The sequence below is a fragment of the Borostomias antarcticus genome (genome assembly GCF_949987555.1).
Source record: "Borostomias antarcticus genome assembly, chromosome: 31".
NCBI lineage: Eukaryota > Metazoa > Chordata > Actinopteri > Stomiiformes > Stomiidae > Borostomias > Borostomias antarcticus.
Window position 1 is genome coordinate 2,010,443 of NC_140264.1, and position 20,099 is coordinate 2,030,541.

Consider the following 20,099-nt stretch of genomic DNA (forward strand, 5'->3'; position numbering starts at 1 on the left):
CACGTGACTTTTTGCTCTTGACGAGTTCACTTGTCTGAAGGACAAGTAGGCTACAGTACATAAAAAGCCCTGCTATTAAACTTTAACATTATACCTTCAATTGAAGATATTCATCCAAGTTTTCCCTGACATCTGAGCACACACTGACTCAAGTAAGTACAAAGGTGAAAGGCGACAGTTATGAATAATCATTAATGACACATCAATCTCACAATCTTGTGAGATTAAGTCACATTTTTACCTTGGTGTAGGCCTACTGACTCCATCACCACCGGCGCTACTGACAGTGACAGGGTCCACTGATGGCCTGTAAATGAGCAAGGAGCAGTGGTTCATTTAAAAACGTAGGAATAGCCTATAGCCTAAGTTACACTTTGAACGACTGATCTATTTTGTAACGTTAGCCCTGACCTAAGGTAAACTAACATTAAACTTCACCAGCAGATAAATTGGCTAGCTAACTCGTTCAGTAAATCAAGTTATCTAATCAAATAACCAAAATCATGAATGAAAGACCCAATTATATACTTTGGACTCCAACTAGGATAGTTCACAATATACTGTACATGGAGTTCATATTTTGACTTTAGAAACGTTGATGAATGAAACCTACCTGAGCGCAGCATAACTGTGACAATCTTGCAGCGACATCTTGCAGCGACGAAAGAGATGGGCCCAATCCCAAACCACCCCCTACCCACTCCACCACCGAGTGTCCCTCCAAATGAATTGTCACTCGCAGCTGGGGAGGGCACTCTCAATCGAGGGGGAGGGTATATAAATGGAAAGCCAAATGTGGGATGGACTCCACCGGAACCGACCGGGACAGGGCCGTCAACATGGCATGTTTAGGTGATTTATGGGAAAAATGTTTAGGATTTATAATACAAATATAAATCACTATAATTAAATCCATGTATGATGAGAAATGGTCAAAAGTCCAAACGGAAATATGTTTTTTCAAATCAACTCTAACTAAATGAATACTATAACACTGTCCCGAGACAAATACATAAATCAATTAATAACTTAGTCCTATGCCTCTTGGGCAGCATTCCTTCTTTTGTGAAGTGCCATTTGCATATCGCAGCCTAATGGAAAGGAATATATGATGTAGGCTACATTTGACGTAGACCTAGGCATATTTAGATTTATTTTATGTCGGCTATGAATACAGGCTTTTAAGAGTTTGCTACAAGTCAAGTGATATAGGGATAAAGTGATGTTCTCCTACTTTTGTCTTCGATTTTGTTTGAGGCAGTGAAATCAGTGTGAGAAAAACAAATGTTTGAGTGCTGTAAAATAATCTGGAATAATTGACAGTGTAGGAAGACCGAACGTTATTTATATGCGGTTTCCTGCGGCATCTCTTTGGCACGTGCACTTCCTGCTTCGGTTATCGGGAGCTTGCACCGATGCAGGCTTGCTATTTAAAGGACAATGCTCGTTTTTGACAACCTGGACCTTATTTACGACATATTATAAGACGTTTGACTCACCGAGATCACTTTGGTGTAGTTCGGAGGCATGTAGAAGAAATTTTAAATCCAGCGCGAGCCAGTATATCCATGTAATGGCGGTGGTCGGGGCACTTAGAATGCAGTTTCTAAAAATTGTTGTGGCCTGTTGTGGTTTTCACATGCCATGATCTTTAGAAACGTCTTTCGAAACGAAATAGCTTCCTCACTTGCTCCAGCACGCATTCCCACAGCGTGCAATCTGTCTAAAGACGTTTCTAAAGATCATATTACAGAGGCATGTGAAAAACAACACAACAGGCCTATGCTCTATGTAAGCACAACTAGCGATTCATCAAGACAGATTGATGAAAACAACCGTTTCGCGGCAGAAAATTGATTTTTAGAAACTGCATTGCCTCCGATGCAGTTTTTAGAAACTACATGCCTCCGAACTACACCAAAGTGATCTCGGTGAGTCAAACGTTATAATATGTCGTAAATAAGGTCCAGGTTGTCAAAAACGAGCATTGTCCTTTAAGGGGTTGACAGCCCACTCGCACTCCAAGCGCACTCCGCGCTAATTGGTTTGGGACGGCCCTTAACATGGCGAAGCTCGGCGTGAACGTGCAAACGGAGGGGGAGTGGATAGGGCGAGGGCTTAGGGGGTGGTTTGAGATTGGGCCGTAGTGTTCAAGCCCGCGAAAGATTTTAGGTCAAAGAAGACGCTAGACAACTAACGTTAGCTAGCTAAGGCCCACGTAGTCAATTGAGTTTAACATGGTCAGTTATGGTTAGCTAGCATGCTAACGCGTTAGCGAAGGCTAACGAGAGAATAAATATATGATTTATGTTTCTGAACACTAGGAGTAGCCTACAGTGATATATTACCTGGTTGATTGAAACTGTCATGTTTAAAATAGCCACATAGTCCGTGAAAATGTATGCTAGCTATCTAGCTACTGCTAGCTTGCAAGCGTCGCTTGAGAGGCACGGTTTCCATAGGGACGCAGCCTGGGGAGTCGAGCCCGCTGGGGGGCGTGGCGGAGGGCGTGTTCTACCCCAACTCGGGTGGGAATCGTTAGTTTTGCGTCCTGAACGATGGTTACGTATTGTAACCCTAGTTCTATGAGTGGAGCGGAGCCCCACAGGGCTAGCTCCTATTGGCTAGCGAAACCCAGCTAGGTACATTGACTGAAGAAAAAAACATACACGCACCTGTGTCCAACCAAGTCCGGTGCACCACTGTATAAGCGGGCTACGCCCGCACATCTGCTCCTAACCGAAATTTTCAGCGAGCAGACTGCGGGGTCAGCAAGTCTGTTCCCTGTGGGGCTCCGCTCCACTCATAGAACTAGGGTTACAATACGTAACCATCGTTCTATTTTGTGGAGCTCCGCCCCACTTGGCTAGCTCCTATTGGCATAAGCGGAGCTACACGACCGCACCATACACTCTTGCTGGCCCCAATAAAGGAAAAGCCAGTCAGGACACGAGCCAGGGCTGCAAGGCGAGACCATACTAACAGTTGATCCGACCCAAGCACTAGCTCCACCCCGCCACACTCAGTCTATCACAGCCGAGGGCAAGGAGAGGTACGTGGGGCAAGAGCTGGACCAAAGCGGTTACTCCGTAACAAGCCCATCCCAGCCTCACTCATAAACAAGAGCGGAACGTCACTAGATGGGCCTGCTCCTACCTTAGCTGAACCAGTGAGACCTGCGTGAGTCACGTCTGCTTTCCTAGCAGGAAAAGACCCCGCGTCTCGAACCGGTTCTCCAGCAGCGGCGAGACCTGCCGTGGTCCATTCTGACTCTTTAACAGAAGACCCGGCGGCCCGAGCCGAACACCTACATGAAACATCCTGTCTAATGCTGGCTCGCACAGGCGGCTGTGTTTAGCACAGATGACGCCACAGAGACAGAGGACATGGATAAAAGGTAATAACGGACAAAAGGAGACGGGGACGACCAAGTCGCCGCCGCACAGATGTCCTCCACCGACACACCATTGAACAGGGCAACTGACGTGGCCACACCCCTTGTGGAGTGTGCCTGAACAGTACCAGGCAGAGGACGACCCGCAGTCACGTAAGACTGGGCGATGCCCTCACAGATCCAATGGGAGAGACGCTGTTTCGACAACGGAGAACCCACCTTCCCCGGGCCGTGGCAAACCAACAACTGGGGGGTAGTGCGGACCGCAGCCGTGCGCTGGACGTAACACGTCAACGCACGCACAGGACACAACAAATGTAGGCGGGCCTCTTCCTCGCTCGCATGAGGTGGAGGATAGAAGGCTCCCAGCTCCAAATCCTGTGCTCTATAGGCGCCCCGGACCACCTTCGGAACGAAAGATGGATCCGTGCGCAACACAGCTTTGCTCCCATCACCCGTGATGAGAAAAACCGTCAACGCCCTTAGATCACTGACCCGCTTGCCCGACGTCAGAGCAAGGAGCAGCGCGGTCTTAATCGAAAGCCACTTGAGAGATATCTGCTCCATTGGTTTCGAACGGCGCTTTACATAGCGCATCCAGAACCAAGAGCAAATCCCAAGGCGGCGCCGCAGCCTTACGCACAGGGCGAAGACGGCGCGTGCCGGCCAGGAAACGTTTAACCAGGGGATGCCCGAAAACCGTAGTTCTGGCGAACCCCTCATGGCATGTGGAAATAGCACACGCATACACCTTGATAGTGGATGCTGCCAAACCGTCACCATGATCCATCAAGTGCTGAAGGAATTCCAAAATTGCCTCGACCGAACATGACTCGGGAGCGAAGTCCCTTTCCTCACACCAACGCACAAAAGCAGCCCATTTGCCAGAGTAAACCAAGGCAGTGGAAGCCACGCGCGAACTCTGAATCGTACAGATCACGGCCGGAGAGAGTCCCCTATCAGACAATCTCCACCGTTCAAGAGCCAGGCCACCAGCGGCCGTCCCAAGACCGGAGGTGCGCAAATTGAGCCCTCCACCTGGGACAGCGCGTTCGGCCAATGAGGGATGTGCCACGGTTCTACAGTAGTCATGGCCATCACTTCTGCATACCATCTCGCCCAGTGGCGGTCCGGCGCTATCAGTATTACTGATGCACCCTCTGACCGCACCCTGGCCAACAATGGTAAAATCAGCCCCATCGGCGGGAAAGCATACAGCAGCGCCCCTGGCCAGGGGGCATGCGCAAACAGAGGCTGGTCCTGCTGTTTCAGAGAGACCCAGAGGGGACACTTTGCATTCTCTCTCGAAGCGAAGAGATCCACCCCTGCTCTGCCGAACCGGGTCCAGAGCTGAGCCACTATCTGAGGATGTAGGCTCCACTCGTCCGGGTGAGGCCCGCCCCGAGACATCAGGTCCGCCCCGACGTTCGGACGGCCGGCAATGTGCCGCGCTGTCAGTGACCGGAGATTGACATGAGCCCATCGCCACAGCGTCACCGCCAGACGGTGAAGTGCTGGCGAGCGGTCTTCCCCTTGTCGGTTGATGTAAGCTACTGTGGTCTGGTTGTCTGACCGCACCAGCACATCGCGCCCCTGTACCAGGTGTACAAAGTGGCGCAATGCCAGTAGCACCGTCTCCAACTCCAGGAGGTTGATGTGGCGCCGTTCTCCGACGGCCAACAAACCACCTACGGCCTGGGACAGACATGTACCTCCCCAGCCGCTTAGAGACGCGTCTGTGAAGACAGCGATGTGAGCCGACACCCTGCCTATTGGAACACTGTGCGCTATTACGCGCCGGTCCCTCCAATAGTCGAGGTCTGCTGACAACGACCCCGGCATCCGCACGAGGTGCCGTCTGTGCCTCACAGGGTCCAGACAAAGCCGCGCGAACCATCTCTGCACGCACCTCATGTGAAGTAGGCCCAGTGACACTACCACATGGGCAGCTGCCATGAGACCCAGAAGGCGCATGATCGACAGAACCGCAATCGTTCGAGAAGGACGGCAAACACTGAGACTCTTCTCCAGTGTTTCCCTCCTTGAATCGGATAGCCGTGCTCTCATGGCGCTCGTGTCCAGATTGATACCCAGGTAAACAATCTGACGGGCCGGCCACAGAGCGCTCTTCTCCCAGTTGACTGCAAACCCCAGGTCGGTGAGATGCCTCACCACCGTGACGGTATGCGTCAGAGCCAACAAAGGCGACGGAGCCAGTACCAGCAGGTTGTCCAGGTACGCCAGGATCCTGATGCCCTGACGGCGTAGTGGTCTCAACGCCGCCTCCACACAATTGGAGAAGGTTCTGGGGGCGAGCGCATATCCAAACGGAAGTCTGGTATATTTGTACGCCACACCCAGGTAGGCGAAACGCAAAAACGTCCGATGCCGATGAGCTATCGGTATGTGGAAGTAAGCGTACTTGAGGTCTATGCTGGTGCAAAAATAACCGGGAAGGAATGCCTCCAGCATTTGTCGCACCGTAAGCATATGGAACTTCAGATTCGCCACCGTTTTGTTGATAAGGCGGAGGTCCAAAATTGGCCTCACGCCCCCCGTCTTCTTTGGCACGAGGAAGTAGCGGGAATAAAATCCCTTGTTCCTCTGGTCTGACGGGACCACAGTTACCGCTCCCTTCGCCATCAGTTCTGCAATCTCTGCTGACAGAGCGGCAGCCTGAGCGGGACGCGGTATCACTGTCTCCACTACGCCCGTGAAGGGCGGTGGGGGGCAACAAAACTGAATGAGATACCCTTCCCGTAGAACACGCTGCAACCAGCTGTCCAGGAGACATCTCTCCTGCCAGACTGTGAAGCGGTTGGAAAGAGGTTGTGGCGGAGATCGCGGGAACAGATCGAGGAACCTGCCATAGTTCAATTTGGCCCTGACCGCCACCAGACGGCTGAGAAACTCTGCTGTCCTGGCCCAAGGCGGGCCATCCTCGAAAGGGAGATGAAAAATCCCCATTGGGAGTTCAATGTCCCTGAACAGCGCGAGGATGAATGGCATTCCTGTCAAGAAGCACTTCATTCATAAAAAGAGGAAGTGAGTCGACACCGTCCGCATTGCTGACAAGCCGCCGTTGCTCATCCCATTGAGAGAAAAAAGTGTTGCAATGCGGGAAACCCCGCCTTCTCATTTGCATGATCTGTCAAGGTGCCGTCTTTCGCAGACCGACTAGACGGGACATGAGAGGCGGGCAGTTATTTCTCACCAACATCACACAAAGCGGCTAGGCGAAAACCATGCGAATGGTGCACGTTGTGAGATGAAGTGTGGATATCAGACACCATAGGCCTGCTCCTCTTAGCTAAAGGCCGAGCGTTGGTATCACACACACTGACGGAGCGGCGCCTCGGCTGCTCATGAAAATAGCTAGCCGAGGCTGCCGTCAAACCATCACCCTTTTTACCTCGCCCGGTGGCAAGTGAAAACGTTTTAACTGCCGAAGCAGAAAAACGTGCCATTGTCCCAGCCGGAGGCTCAGTAAACATGGAAGTATTCTCACTGCGAACACACAGGGAGAGGCTCGAACGCTCGGCCCGAATGAACGAACGCCGTCTGGGGGTCAAGCGCATCTTTTTCGCCGCTGAACCCCGCCAGCTGTCGGTCCCGAGAAAACTCCGAACAGGGCAGCACAGCCATAGCACTTGGCCTGGGCGCACACATCCCCTTCGTTAAAAACCCAAACGGTCTGTTTAGAACAGGGACGGCGAGACCTGCCGTGGTCAAATCTGACTTTCTCACAGACGACCCAGCGGCTCTAGCCGAATATATTATATTGAACTGGCGAGAGCTGCGCACGTCACGTCTGCTTCCTTAGCGGGAAAAGACTCCGCGGCTCGAGCCGGTCTTTCAGCTGCGGCGAGACCTGCCGTGGTCAATTCTGACTCTTTCACAGAAGACCCAGCGGCTCTAGCCGAGAACATTACAGTAACTGAAACAAAAGGAGATGCGGACTGTACATGACAACCAGGATAGCGTTGCATTGTGGCTTTATTCCTCGGGGAAAAAAGGGAAACTCGCTCACCGCCGCTCTTAACAGAGCATGGTGTGGGCACAACACAGTCAAGCATCTCCACGCAGCCACCACAGTCACGCATCTCCACGCACCGTCAATAGGTGCGTCTCTTCTTGCCCCAAGCCGGAGGCGGAGCGGTGGGCGCGCTTAAAAACGCCGGTCCGGTCCCGGCACCCTGGGCGGGGTAGGCAGGGGGAGGTCGCGGGGGAGGAGCCGCGCGCGCAGTCCAGGAGCCCGGACGAGCCGGTCCATGGGCCGTAGCAGGGCGGGACCCCGTGGCAGGTTGTTGACTTGTGTGTTCGCCGGCGCTTGCTTCCGGTCGCGGCAGCATCAGCCAGAGCACGCGGACCTGCCGGCACACTGCACTCCCCCGGAGCAGCGAGGTGGCGAGCGAGGAGGAGCCGGTCCTGCTCCTGGCTGTGACACTGCTCCAGGATGTTAGACACAGCCGCCCCAAACAACCCCTCCCTACTGACCGGTGAGTTGAGGAGGACACCTTTGTTTTCCTCGCGCAGACGAGTCAGGGAGAGCCATAGGTGGCGCTGCTGCACCACCGACGTGGCCATCACTCCACCCAGACAGGAGGCAGAGACTCTCACAAGCTGAGCCATGGCTCCGGCGGCTTCGGCCATCTCCGCTCTCCTGTCTTCATCCATAGAGGGGGGGGTTTGCTCCGTAGCTAGCTGGTCGATGTAAATGGCCAGCATAGCAATGGAAGAGGAGGCAGCCATGGCCTGCGCGGCCAGCGAAAAACTCTTGTCGGCCAAGGACAGGGTTGTCCTTGACGTCCGGCATGAAAGGCTTCCTGGCCGAGCCCCAGGCAGAGGAACCAGGCACCAGGACCGCTGCAATATCGGGTTCCAGGGGAGGAGAGCCGATAGCTGCTACGTCAGTCCAGCCGGTTACCCTCATAGCTCTGCTGAACTGGCGAAGCGGACATCTGATGGCCAATGGCCGCTCCCATTCAGCCTCGACGAACGCTCCAGGTCAGGCATAGCCGGCAGGAGACAAGGGGCAAGCTGGGAGGGACGCCCTTAGCAGATGGAGCTCTACAGGGGGAGCCCCGTAGTCGCAGCAGCCTCCGGGACGGGGATACCGAGATGATGCGCGGCTCTCTCCAGCAGCCGGGGCAGGTCGCGATCGAAGGAACCCTGCCCCGGGAAGGAGGCGCCACTAGCCGTAGTGGCTTCTGAGGCAGAGAGACCCTCGTCTGGCTCGGAGAGCTCTTCCTCATCATCCGTAGGCTGGAGGGAGGTAATCGGGGCCGCCGGTTGTTGCAGGGGCGCGCCGATGTCCTCGCCGTCGACCGCGCCCTCAAGCTGGGCCAGACCTTCAGTCTCCAGCGGCGGCGGAGCGAAGAAATGCGCCCGGAGCATCCTCTCCATGGGGTCCAGGAGGGCGCAGATCTCGCAGGCGGGTGACGGTGCCAGACCCGCTCTGGCGTGCTGCGGCCCCAGACAGCGGAAACACAAGATCAATCGGCGCCGGCAGGGGGTCATCGAGGGATGCCGCCGGCTCCGCTTGGGTCCGCTATATAGACATCATATCTTGATCTTCTTCCAGTACAATGCGAGCTGAAAATTTCGAAGGAGCAGATGTGCGGGCGAAGCCCCGCTTATACAGTGGTGCACCGGACTTGGTTGGACACAGGTGCGTGTATGTTTTTTTCTTCAGTCAATGTAGCTAACTGGGTTTCGCTAGCCCTGTGGGGCGGAGCTCCACGAAATAGAACACATCTATGCGTCGGTATTGAGTCACGCTTAGAGCACCACCTACTGGTGACAGGAAGTTTCTCTCAGTACTGGACACCAAAATAGCACACCCTTTAATGGTGCCGCACCCTGACACACGTGGGTGCGAGGGCCCGCTCACTGCTGCTCGCAGCCCTAGTAATCCAGCCACTGAAGACAAGTTCCAAATAACGTCCATCTCATCAGATCTGCTGACCATCACTAATATGTACAGGTCTAATGATGCATCCCATGACTTCTTGACTGCCCTGTCAGATTTCATACAAGATCCATTTCCCACATTATCCTGGGAGACTGGAACTTTTGCCAGGGAGATGACACCAATCATCCAGTCAGGTAATTTCTGGAGGCGCATCAGTTCCAAGCAGTTCCAAGGGCAGATGCCTGGACCAGATATACATTAGATTCACCTCTCCAGGTGTACAGTGTATAACCACGTGTGTGAAAACGTGCTACTACTCAGACCATGAACCAGTTGCAATTACATTTCAATTAGACCATCAGATACTGTAGGTGATACATTTAAATTACAGAATAATAAAACAAAAGTATGCACATTTGTTTTATGGTGTCCTAAAGACAACTAACAACTCTGCTCTCAGAAGCAGAGTATCTCGTCATAGAGAATGAGCTTTTTCACTGTAGGTAAGGTGAGAGGGGATAGAGATAGTAGTCCGGAACAAAGGCCTGTTTGTCTTCTACAATCCCACAGACAAGTGTGGCAAAGTACATTATTTACAGTGGGACCCGAAACTAAACACTATGGTTGTATTCATACATAGATCACACACTTCCCCAGACACTCCCTCTCTCCGTGTCCTCCTCCTCAGTCTGAGAGGCAACTGAGAGTTGCTTACAGAGACTGAGTGGACAGAGGGAGGGGGTGTGAGAAGAAGCAAGGTAGACACGAGAATAGAAGGAGTGAGGCAGAAGGAAGAAAGGATTGTGTCCTATCGAGAACTAGAGAGAGGACGGCGTTCTGTATCCTTTAGATAGAGAGAGGACAGCGTTCTGTATCCTTTAGAGCTTTATAGAGAGAGAGAGAGAGAGAGAGAGAGAGAGAACAGCGTTCTGTATCCTTTAGAGAACTAGAAAGAGAGAGGACAGCGTTCTGTATCCTTTAGAGAACTAGAGAGAGAGAGATTGAGAGAGAGAGGACAGCGTTCTGTATCCTTTAGAGAACTTGAGAGAGAGAGATTGAGAGAGAGAGGACAGCGTTCTGTATCCTTTTGAGAACTTGAGAGAGAGAGAGAGAGAGAGAGAGATTGAGAGAGAGAGGACAGCGTTCTGTATCCTTTAATGCAGAGTTATAGGAAGAGGGGAGGACAGAAGAAAGGAGTATAGCGGCTCTCCCTCGTCTGACTCAAAGCGCATCACAAACACGCACGCACACACACAGGCTGTCAGGATGAGGTTTGAGGAGGTCCTGGACGATGTGGGCGGCTTCTCCAAGTTCCAGTTCCTGGTGCTGCACCTGCTCTGCCTGCCCCGGGTCATCCTGCCCCTGCACTTCCTCCTCCACAACTTCATCTCGGCGGTGCCCCCCCACCACTGCTTCCTGGGGGGCGGAGGGCCAACTGTGCCGTCCCTGGCCGTCCCGGAGACGTTAGCCCTCAGGGTCCCCCGCGAGGCTGACGGCTCGCTCAGCTCCTGCAGGGTCTTTGCCCCCGGGATGGCGGCCGCCGCCACAGACCTCGTCCACACCAACAGCACCAACACAAGCGTGACCGTGCCGTGCCAGGATGGCTGGGTGTACGACCACTCTCAGTTCAGCTCCACCACTGCCACACAGGTACCGTCGCCAAGTCAAAATGCTTAGTAGTCTATATTCTGTACGAGGCCGTGGGGTATGTTTACACACTGTCATGGATTCCCATGTTTCTGTGTTTGTATTACTTTTTTCACAGTGGGATTTGGTTTGTGACAACAAGAAGGCCAACCAGGCCCTTGCCACCCTGTTTTTTGTCGGAGTCACAATTGGTGCAGTTGTGTTTGGCCAACTTTCAGATAAGTAAGTTATACTTGTTTAGTTGCCTTTGTCCTGGCCAGAATCAGGTTTCTCTAAACATACAGTAGACTACACTATGGTGTATATAAAACTGAGCCGTTTACAATATGCTATGTGAGTGAACACCTGCTTATGGAGCTCATATGTCTGTTTCTTTGACTGGTTGGGGTCTGCTGAGCATGACTGGTTGGGGTCTGCTGGGCATAGTACAGGTGTTGAAGGACCATACTAGCATCTATGTTTGTACTTAACTGAGGAGTGGGTCTACTGAGCAACATTTGATCCTTCCATCATCTCTAAACTTGTGACACTGTGACAGGGCTGCGTGCTCTGGGCCAGGGTCAAGTTTGTGTCATACTTACGAAATGTAATCTATGGCAAATGTAATCTATGACATTGTGATGGGTGTTACGGTCTCACTGAAATGAACACGGCCAGCGTCACGAATTTCTGTGCAATGTATTCCTATGGGCCGAGCTTTTCGTGCTTGAGCCAAGTGGTCAAGACGCTGGCTTTATGGCCCGTCTCTCCGGAATGCTGAGATTGCCTCCAACTATGTTCGAATTTGTATTGTTTTTCATAATGTTTTCTGTATTTGATTTTGCATGTTTCTAAATCAGTGCAATGGGCCTCATTCACCAACGAAGTAAAGAAGTTCTTAAGAAACATTTCTACTTAAACTGTATTTACGCCGTTTCTAAGAAAATTCTGTCATTCACCAATGGTTTCTCATCTGGGATTTGTTCTCAGCTAAGAACAGAATACGAACACTGAATAGCAGTCGCAAGTAGGCCATTTGAGTGCGGAAATATAGACTATGCAAAATTGGTGATTTCAGTCACCTCAATTCTACAGTTGGATGATAGCCTATATGATTGAAATACAATTATATTTGCATAGTTCCCAATAACGTGTCCTGATTAATCATAACCATAATTTCCATTGTAAACGTGTGCGTCAGAATATCTGATATGTCATCGTTTAAATCATTTCGCTCCGAATTGCTTGTTATTCGTGTTGATCAGTCTTTAGATGTCGATAAAATATTTAGATTGTGTGTTAATAATTTGTGATTTTGGTATAAATTAATGAGTGTTGTGTTTTGTTTTAAATCGTTGACCGTTCTGCAAAACCGTGAGATTTCCATGACCATTTTATCAATTGGTGATTGCGGTCACCTCAATTCTACAGTTGGATGTGTGTTAGTGCGCTAGACGGAGAGTCTGCTGCGGAGAGAGGGTGGTAGTCCGTGTCCCTGGTGTCTGTATCCATTTCGCCAGCGGCGCGCACACCCAACAGTGCTGTTGTCCCTATTATGGCACTAACGCGCTGGTCGAACTCGGACAACGGTGGGCACGCCGGCCCCCCTCCAGTAGCCTGCATATCTCTCCTCAAGATTAAACATTCACGATTCCTTTATTTGTCACATGCAGCCTAATGTCCAGTCACAGTGAGTCACAGTTGCCGCCGGTGTTGTGCCGAATTCTCATCCCCGCAGAATCCTACTCCCCTAGCGCGTGAACGCGCATTCGCTTGTTCTCACTGCAGCTCGTCGGCAGGTCGTTCTGCGCTCTTCTCCCGACAGAATTAGTGTTTAAATACAGTTTCTACCACTCAGTAAAGACCAGAACGTCACAAGAGTAGCCTAGCAGCTCATCACAGAAAGCGATTGTATATTGTAGGTTTTAGGTTATAAGATGAACGCATCGAAATGCGAACCTCACTAATACATCCATGGAAACTCAGCGACCCATCGGCGAATGGAGCATATAGCCCACGCTATAACAGGTCACTGATGGTCGCCATGTAGGCTACCTGCTGGTTGTATGTAGGCTAGCCTTCAGTAGGCTATGCCATCTGTATTAATATCTAGCTATAAGATAGCCTGTATCAGGTTCTCCTAACATGATGCGTGAGTCGCTCTGAATAAAAGCCTCTGCTAAATGATTATGATAATGTGAGTTCACAGCCTTAATTATGTGTTTGGTATATCTTCTGCTGTACTGTGGATACCTTTTTGTATTTTTATTGTTTGTTTTGTCATAATTGATAATTGTTTATGAAAAAATAAACATAAAAGGTATCTTATGAGTCCATATGGGCTGGGTTTCATTTGAAGCATGACACTTAAATAATGGAATAATGAATTAATGTTGTGAACGACTGGCTCAGGGACCAAGGACCCGTGTGGCTAGACCTCCAGACAGACGGAAACCAGGGGAGAGTTTGGCCAGCAGGCCGTTTAATAAATAATAGGGGAAATAACTGTTGCCACAAAAACAAAGGGGGAGGTGAAACAGTGGGGGGAATGTATGGTGCGATGTGTGTGGTGTAATGGCGTGTGTTCTTCAGCAGGGGGTGTCTGTGTGTGTGTCTGCGAGTGGGAATGAGAGGGGTGTGTGGAAATGTGCGTCCACAGAGGACGCCATCGCCCACATCCTTCACACTATCCCACCGGGGCAAAGGGAAGGGGAATTTAGTGAGATTGCTGTGCATTGACTTTAGTTCATTTTTCAATACCATAACACCCCCCCCCCCTCTCTCAACACACTCCCAACTGCTATACTCCCTGTACATACATAATGATGTAAGCAGGTTAAATATGAAGTGCCTCTGACTTTGCAAACCAAAGATATGAGGGGAGTGAGATTCTGCCAGCCTGCTCACTTTCCCTGCCAAATGCCACCCGTTGTAACTACAAGCATGTGCTTTTAGGAACACCATCTAGTAACCTAAACATGTAAGAACACTAAATTCTTACAAATTCGAAATATTTGCAAACCAAAGATATGAGGGGAGTGAGAATCTGCCGAACAGGCTGGCAGAATTTCACTCCCCTCATATCTCTGGTTTGCAAATTCAGAGACGCTTCATATTTAGTGTTCTTACATGTTTAGGTCACTAGATGATATCCCTTAAAGCACATGCTTGTAGTTACAACGGGTGGCATTTGGCAGGGGGAATGAGAATCCGCCAAGCAGGCTGGCAGAATCTCACTCCCCTCAAACCTAGGTGTAATACTTGACTCAGATCTTAATTTCGAAAACCACATCAAGAATATTACAAAGACATCTTTTTACCACTTAAGGAACATTGCCAAGGTGCAACCGTTTCTCTCTCAGGCTGACACCGAAAGACTAATGCATGCTTTCATCACAAGCAGGCTGGACTACTGCAATGCTCTACTATCAGGCCTACCAAAGAAAGCAATCTCTAAACTACAAATGATACAGAATGCTGCAGCACGGGTCCTCACTAAGACTAGATGGAGGGCACACATCACACTAGCCTTAAAATCACTACACTGGTTACCTGTCAACTCTAGAATAGACTTTAAAATACTATTACTAGTCTATAAATCTCTCCATAGTCACGCATCTGAATACATTTCAGACATGCTTGTCAGGTACATGCCCAACAGACCACTCAGATCCTCAGGTACTGAACTCTTAACAGTTCCAAATGCCCGGACAAGAAACACAGAGAGGCAGCTTTTAGTTTCTATGCCCTCAACCTCTGGAACACGCTGCCGGAGTGCCTAAGAAGGGCCGAAACAATGGAGGTCTTCAAGCGAGATCTCAAGATGTACCTTTTCGGCCTAGCCTTCAATCACTAGCCAGGACCTTGAGACACAGAAAGGCAGCCTCCAACCTACCTGTGAATCCTCTGTATACATTGGTGTATATCCTGCTATGCACTGTATGTATATCGAGATGTGTACATAAGCTGGTTGCCCTGAAACAGGCATGTTCTGTTCTAATATCTGTGTTGCTTCTATGGCTCAGCGTGCTACTAACCCTTTTCTGCCTCCCCTCTCCCTAGTGCCTCTCTCTCTCCCTCCTACCTTCTAACCAGGTCCAGTGGATGCCCCACTATCACCCGCAGACCACCCTGAGTCCGATAGATACCCCCGTGTCAGCTGTGGATGTCATAGTATTTAGTTAACACACACATGTACACACAGACACACATCAGTCCACATCTGGCTTAGGCCTGGACCTGGGCCCAGTCCCCCTTCCCCTCACCCTAACCCGGGTCCATATCCTTTTCCTACCCCCACTCTACCCCCGACACCTGCCTCTACCTGGACCCAGGCACACTCACACACACACAGACATACACCAGTCCTGGGCTCAGATCCCCTTCCCCTCACCCTAACCCGGGTCCGTATCCTTTTCCTACCCCCTCCCTACCCCAACCCCTGCCTCTATCTGGGCCCAGGCACATTCACACACACACACACACACAGACATACACCAGTGTTAGCCATGTCTCTCCCATGATATTTTTAGCCTCTCTTACTCTGAAAATGTAATTAAATGTAATTTATTGCTTTATAAATGTTCTTAGCCGTTAGACAAACATACTCCAGGAGCTTGCTCGATCGTCTTGTTGAGAGGGGTCAGGGAAGAATTTTTACAGCTCACTTTTCTGGCCCCCGGGTGATACTGTTTTTTTGCTTCCCTCTGGAATATGTAGGGAGTGGGTCGTATGCTCACCTCCCTTGTTCTATGTAAAGGGCATTGTGTTGCCTCTGGGTATGAAATGCGCTATACAAATAAAGCTTTGATTGATTGATATCTTTGGTTTGCAAAGTCAGAGGCACTTCATATTTAACCTGCTTACATCGTTATGTATGTACAGGGAGTATAGCAGTTGGGAGTGTGTTGAGAGAGGGGGGGGGGGTGTTATGGTGTTGAAAGCTGAACTAAAGTCAATGAACAGCAATCTCACTAAATTCCCCTTCCGTTTGCCCAGGTGGGATAGTGTGAAGGATGTGGGCGATGGCGTCCTCTGTGGACCTATTGGGTCAATAGGCAAAGTGTAGAGGGTCCAGTGTACAGGGCAGTTTGGAGTAGATGTAGTCCTTCACCAACCTCTCAAAGCAGTTGATCACCACAGAGGTGAGTGCTACTGGGCAGTAGTCATGGACTATACGGACATATGGACGTTACAGGCCTATGGGTATAATATGCCTTATATTGATGTGACTTAATTCATTATTCCATTATTTAAGTGTCATGCTTCAAATGAAACCCAGCCGATATGGACTCATAAGATACATTTTCTGTTTATTTTTTCATAAACAATTATCAATTATGACAAAACAAACAATAAAAATACAAAAAGGTATCCACAGTACAGCAGAAGATATACCAAACACAAGTATGGCTGTGAACTCACATTATCATAATCATTTAGCAGAGGCTTTTATCTAGAGCTACTCACACGCATCATGTTAGGAGAACCTGATACAGGCTATCTTATAGCTAGATATTAATACAGATGGCATAGCCTACTGAAGGCTAGCCTACATACAACCAGCAGGTAGCCTACATGGCGACCATCAGTGACCTAATAATGTAGGCTAAACACGATAATGAGGGGGGGGGGGGGGGGGGGGTGGATAATAGAGTTGGCCGATTATGTATTTTAAGTGCTCTCGTTTATTGTCGTGGGCTATATGCTCCATTCGCCGATGGGTCGCTGAGTTTCCATGGATGCATTAGTGAGGTTCGCATTTTGATGCGTTCATCTCTTGTGACGTTCTGGTCTTTATTGAGTGGTAGAAACTGTATTTAAACACTAATTCTGTCGGGAGAAGAGCGCAGAACGACCTGCCGACGAGCTGCAGTGAGAACAAGCGAATGCACGTTCACGCGCTAGGGGAGTAGGATTCTGCGGGGATGAGAATTCGGCACAACACCGACTCCAAGGTTATGGTCACTACAGATAAACTCCAATGCTCAATTTACAAATGATACAATAAGGACCATTTCTACAGTATGTAGATAAGATCAGGTGAGGTAGATCTGAGGTAGGGTACCTCTTTTGTCAACTGCTAGCGTTGACAGCTGTGTAGGCTATATCCCTACTAACACAATCAGGTTGCAGCAATGTTGCAGCAACGTGCAATTTAGACTTTTGTATGGTCCACTCAACGTCAAGTTAAACGTGCATGCAACGCAAACGCGGTATCTGCACACAAGTTGCTGCAACGTGCCTGTAATGTGTACACAACGTTGTGATTTCCGTGATGATTTCGATGTATATTTCACACGTTTTGTCGCCGTTGTGGCAACGTGGACAGTAAGTAAAGTTGTAGTCGTACCTGGCTGCAACGTTGTATACACGTCTATATATTATGTTACGTTGGACTGCAACGTGGTCTACACTTGGCTACATTTATAATTTGCATTACAAATTTTTATAATTTGCATTACAAAACAAATCAGCTCTTTGCACAAGCTCCACTACTTCCTGAAACTCTACAGGCATATTTCTTTACCGTCCTACCCTACTAACACAATCAGGTTGCAGCAATGTTGCAGAAACGTGCAATTTAGACTTTTGTATGGTCCAGTCAACGTCAAGTTAAACGTGCATGCAACGCAAACGCGGTATCTGCACACAAGTTGCTGCAACGTGCAGGTCCAACGTGTCTGCAACGTGCCTGCAATGTGTACACAACGTTGTGATTTCCGCGATGATTTCGATGTATATTGCTGCAACGTTGTATACACGTTTATATATTACTTTGTTACGTTGCTGCAACGTGGTCTACACTTCCGTTGGCTACATTTATAATTTGCATTACAAAACAAATCAGCTCCTTGCACAAGCTCCACTACTTGTATATTGCTGCAACGTTGTATACACGTTTATATATTACTTTGTTACGTTGCTGCAACGTGGTCTACACTTCCGTTGGCTACATTTATAATTTGCATTACAAAACAAATCAGCTCCTTGCACAAGCTCCACTACTTCTTGAAACTCTACAGGCATATTTCTTTACCGTCCTATACTATTGGATAGCAATTGCGATGAATCCGGTGTGCAGCACACCTGATCAATCACTTCCATCCACTAGTATAGGACAGGAAAGAAATACGCCTGTAGAGTGTCAGGAAGTAGTGGAGCTTGTGCAAAGAGCCTATTAATGTCATAGTCAATGCAGCAAGCAAAATTATGTTACAAAAGTTATGACACAACACCATTAACAGTTAAGAACAATTTATTATATTAAAAAAGTACAATTTCACACTATGGCTATCCAGACAAAAAAGTACACACAATGTCTGGCCTGCAACGTAATAAACAAGTTCTAAAAACAAAAAGGATTTTACAAAAGCATCCTGTTAAAAAAAAGAAGTTATTTATATTACAAAAAGTTATTTACAAAAAAATGACAGGCTGTGCTCAGATAGGCTGGGGGGGGGGGGGGGGGGGCTGTGCTCAGATGGGCTGCGGGGGGGGGCTGTGCTCAGATGGGCTGGGGGTGGGCGTCAGATGGGCTGGGGGGCAGCTAGGAAGGGAAGTCTTCCTCATCAGAATGCTGGGGAGTGCTCAGATGGACTGTTCTTGGATGGGCTGTGCTCAGGCGGACTTCTGCAGATACCTAAAGACACAATGAAATGGCTGTAAATACACAACGCACATACAAGCACAAAAAAGTGGTACACAATCATTGGAACCATGCCGTGTCACTGGGTAGGAGAAACCCCCCAAAAAAGACATCACTTACCCTTCTGCATTTAGCAGGGGCATGTTTTTATGTCTCCTGCAGCTGGGCAGCCACCTCCGCCATCGTAGCCTTTGGCATCGAGACGATAACTGCACCTTTAAGTTATCAAGAAAGGTAATGGTTTCAATTCACATCGGTCATGGAACAAAGATGATGTATTAAAAAATATTAAAAATACTAGTGCTGCGAGCAGCAGTGAGCGGGCCCTCGCACCCCACGCGTGTCGGGGTGCTGCGCCGTTAAAGGCTGTGCTATTTCGGTGTGCAGTATTGAGAGAAACTTCCTGTCACCAGTAGGTGGCGCTCTAGGTGTGACTCAATACTGAAGCATAGTTGTGTTCAGGACGGTACCTTGATGAAGCGTGAGAAATGTTGAGTAAATCGGATAACGTATGTAGGAGTTATGAGGACTTCCTGTTTCACCAGTAGGTGGCGCTGTAAGTGTAACTCAATACCGACACATAGATGTGTTCAGAAGGTGACCTTCATGAAGCGTCAGCAATTTGGTGCAAATCGGATGATGTATGCAGGAGTTATGAGGACTTCCTGTTTCACCAATAGGTGGCGCTATAAGTATGACGCAATACTGACACATAGATGTGTTCAGGACAGAACCGTCATGAAGCGTGAGATAAATCGGACAAATCGGATAATGTATGGAGGAGTTATGAGGACTTCCTGTTTCACCAATAGGTGGCGCTATAAGTATGACGCAATACTGACACATAGATGTGTTCAGGACAGAACCGTCATGAAGCGTGAGATATATCGGACAAATCGGATAATGTATGGAGGAGTTATGAGGACTTCCTGTTTCACCAATAGGTGGCGCTATAAGTATGACGCAATACTGACACATAGATGTGTTCAGGACAGAACCGTCATGATGCGTGAGATATATGGGACAAATTGGATAATGTATGGAGGAGTTATGAGGACTTCCTGTTTCACCAATAGGTGGCGCTATAAGTATGACGCAATACTGACACATAGATGTGTTCAGGACAGAACCGTCATGAAGCGTGAGATATATCGGACAAATCGGATAATGTATGGAGGAGTTATGAGGACTTCGTGTTTTATGGCGAAATGTCAAACTTTGGCGGGGCGCCACGGCAAGGGTGTTTGGTGAAAACTCAATTTTTTTGATAACTTTTGATCACAAAGGTCTTAAGATGAAGCTAACCCGATATGAAGTTGATCGGATGAAATCTGTAGGAGGAGTTCGTCGAAGTACGAGGCATGGAAATGGTAAAAACAAGGACAAAATGGCACATAAAGAGCAAAATGGCGGACTTCCTGTTGCATGTTGGGTATAGCTCCAAGAGACATTTAAGTGTGGCTCGATGAAATACATATGCCCACCAAATTTCGTTCGCCTACATCCAACTGAAAGGT

General features: G+C 49.1%; 1 protein-coding gene across 1 annotated transcript in view; it reads left to right on the forward strand.

Annotated features, from left to right (window-relative positions):
• Positions 1-10,565: 10,565 nt before the first annotated feature.
• The window catches only part of slc22a7a (solute carrier family 22 member 7a), a gene marked incomplete at its 3' end in the record, with an annotated part of 68,453 nt that continues 58,919 nt past the window's right edge, over positions 10,566-20,099 (forward strand). Inside the window, exons 1-2 of the mRNA XM_084460350.1 lie at positions 10,566-10,958; positions 11,074-11,177. Coding sequence (XP_084316476.1) covers positions 10,575-10,958; positions 11,074-11,177 — 488 coding nt within the window. The 5' untranslated portion in view covers positions 10,566-10,574. The remainder of the gene's footprint in view (positions 10,959-11,073; positions 11,178-20,099) is intronic.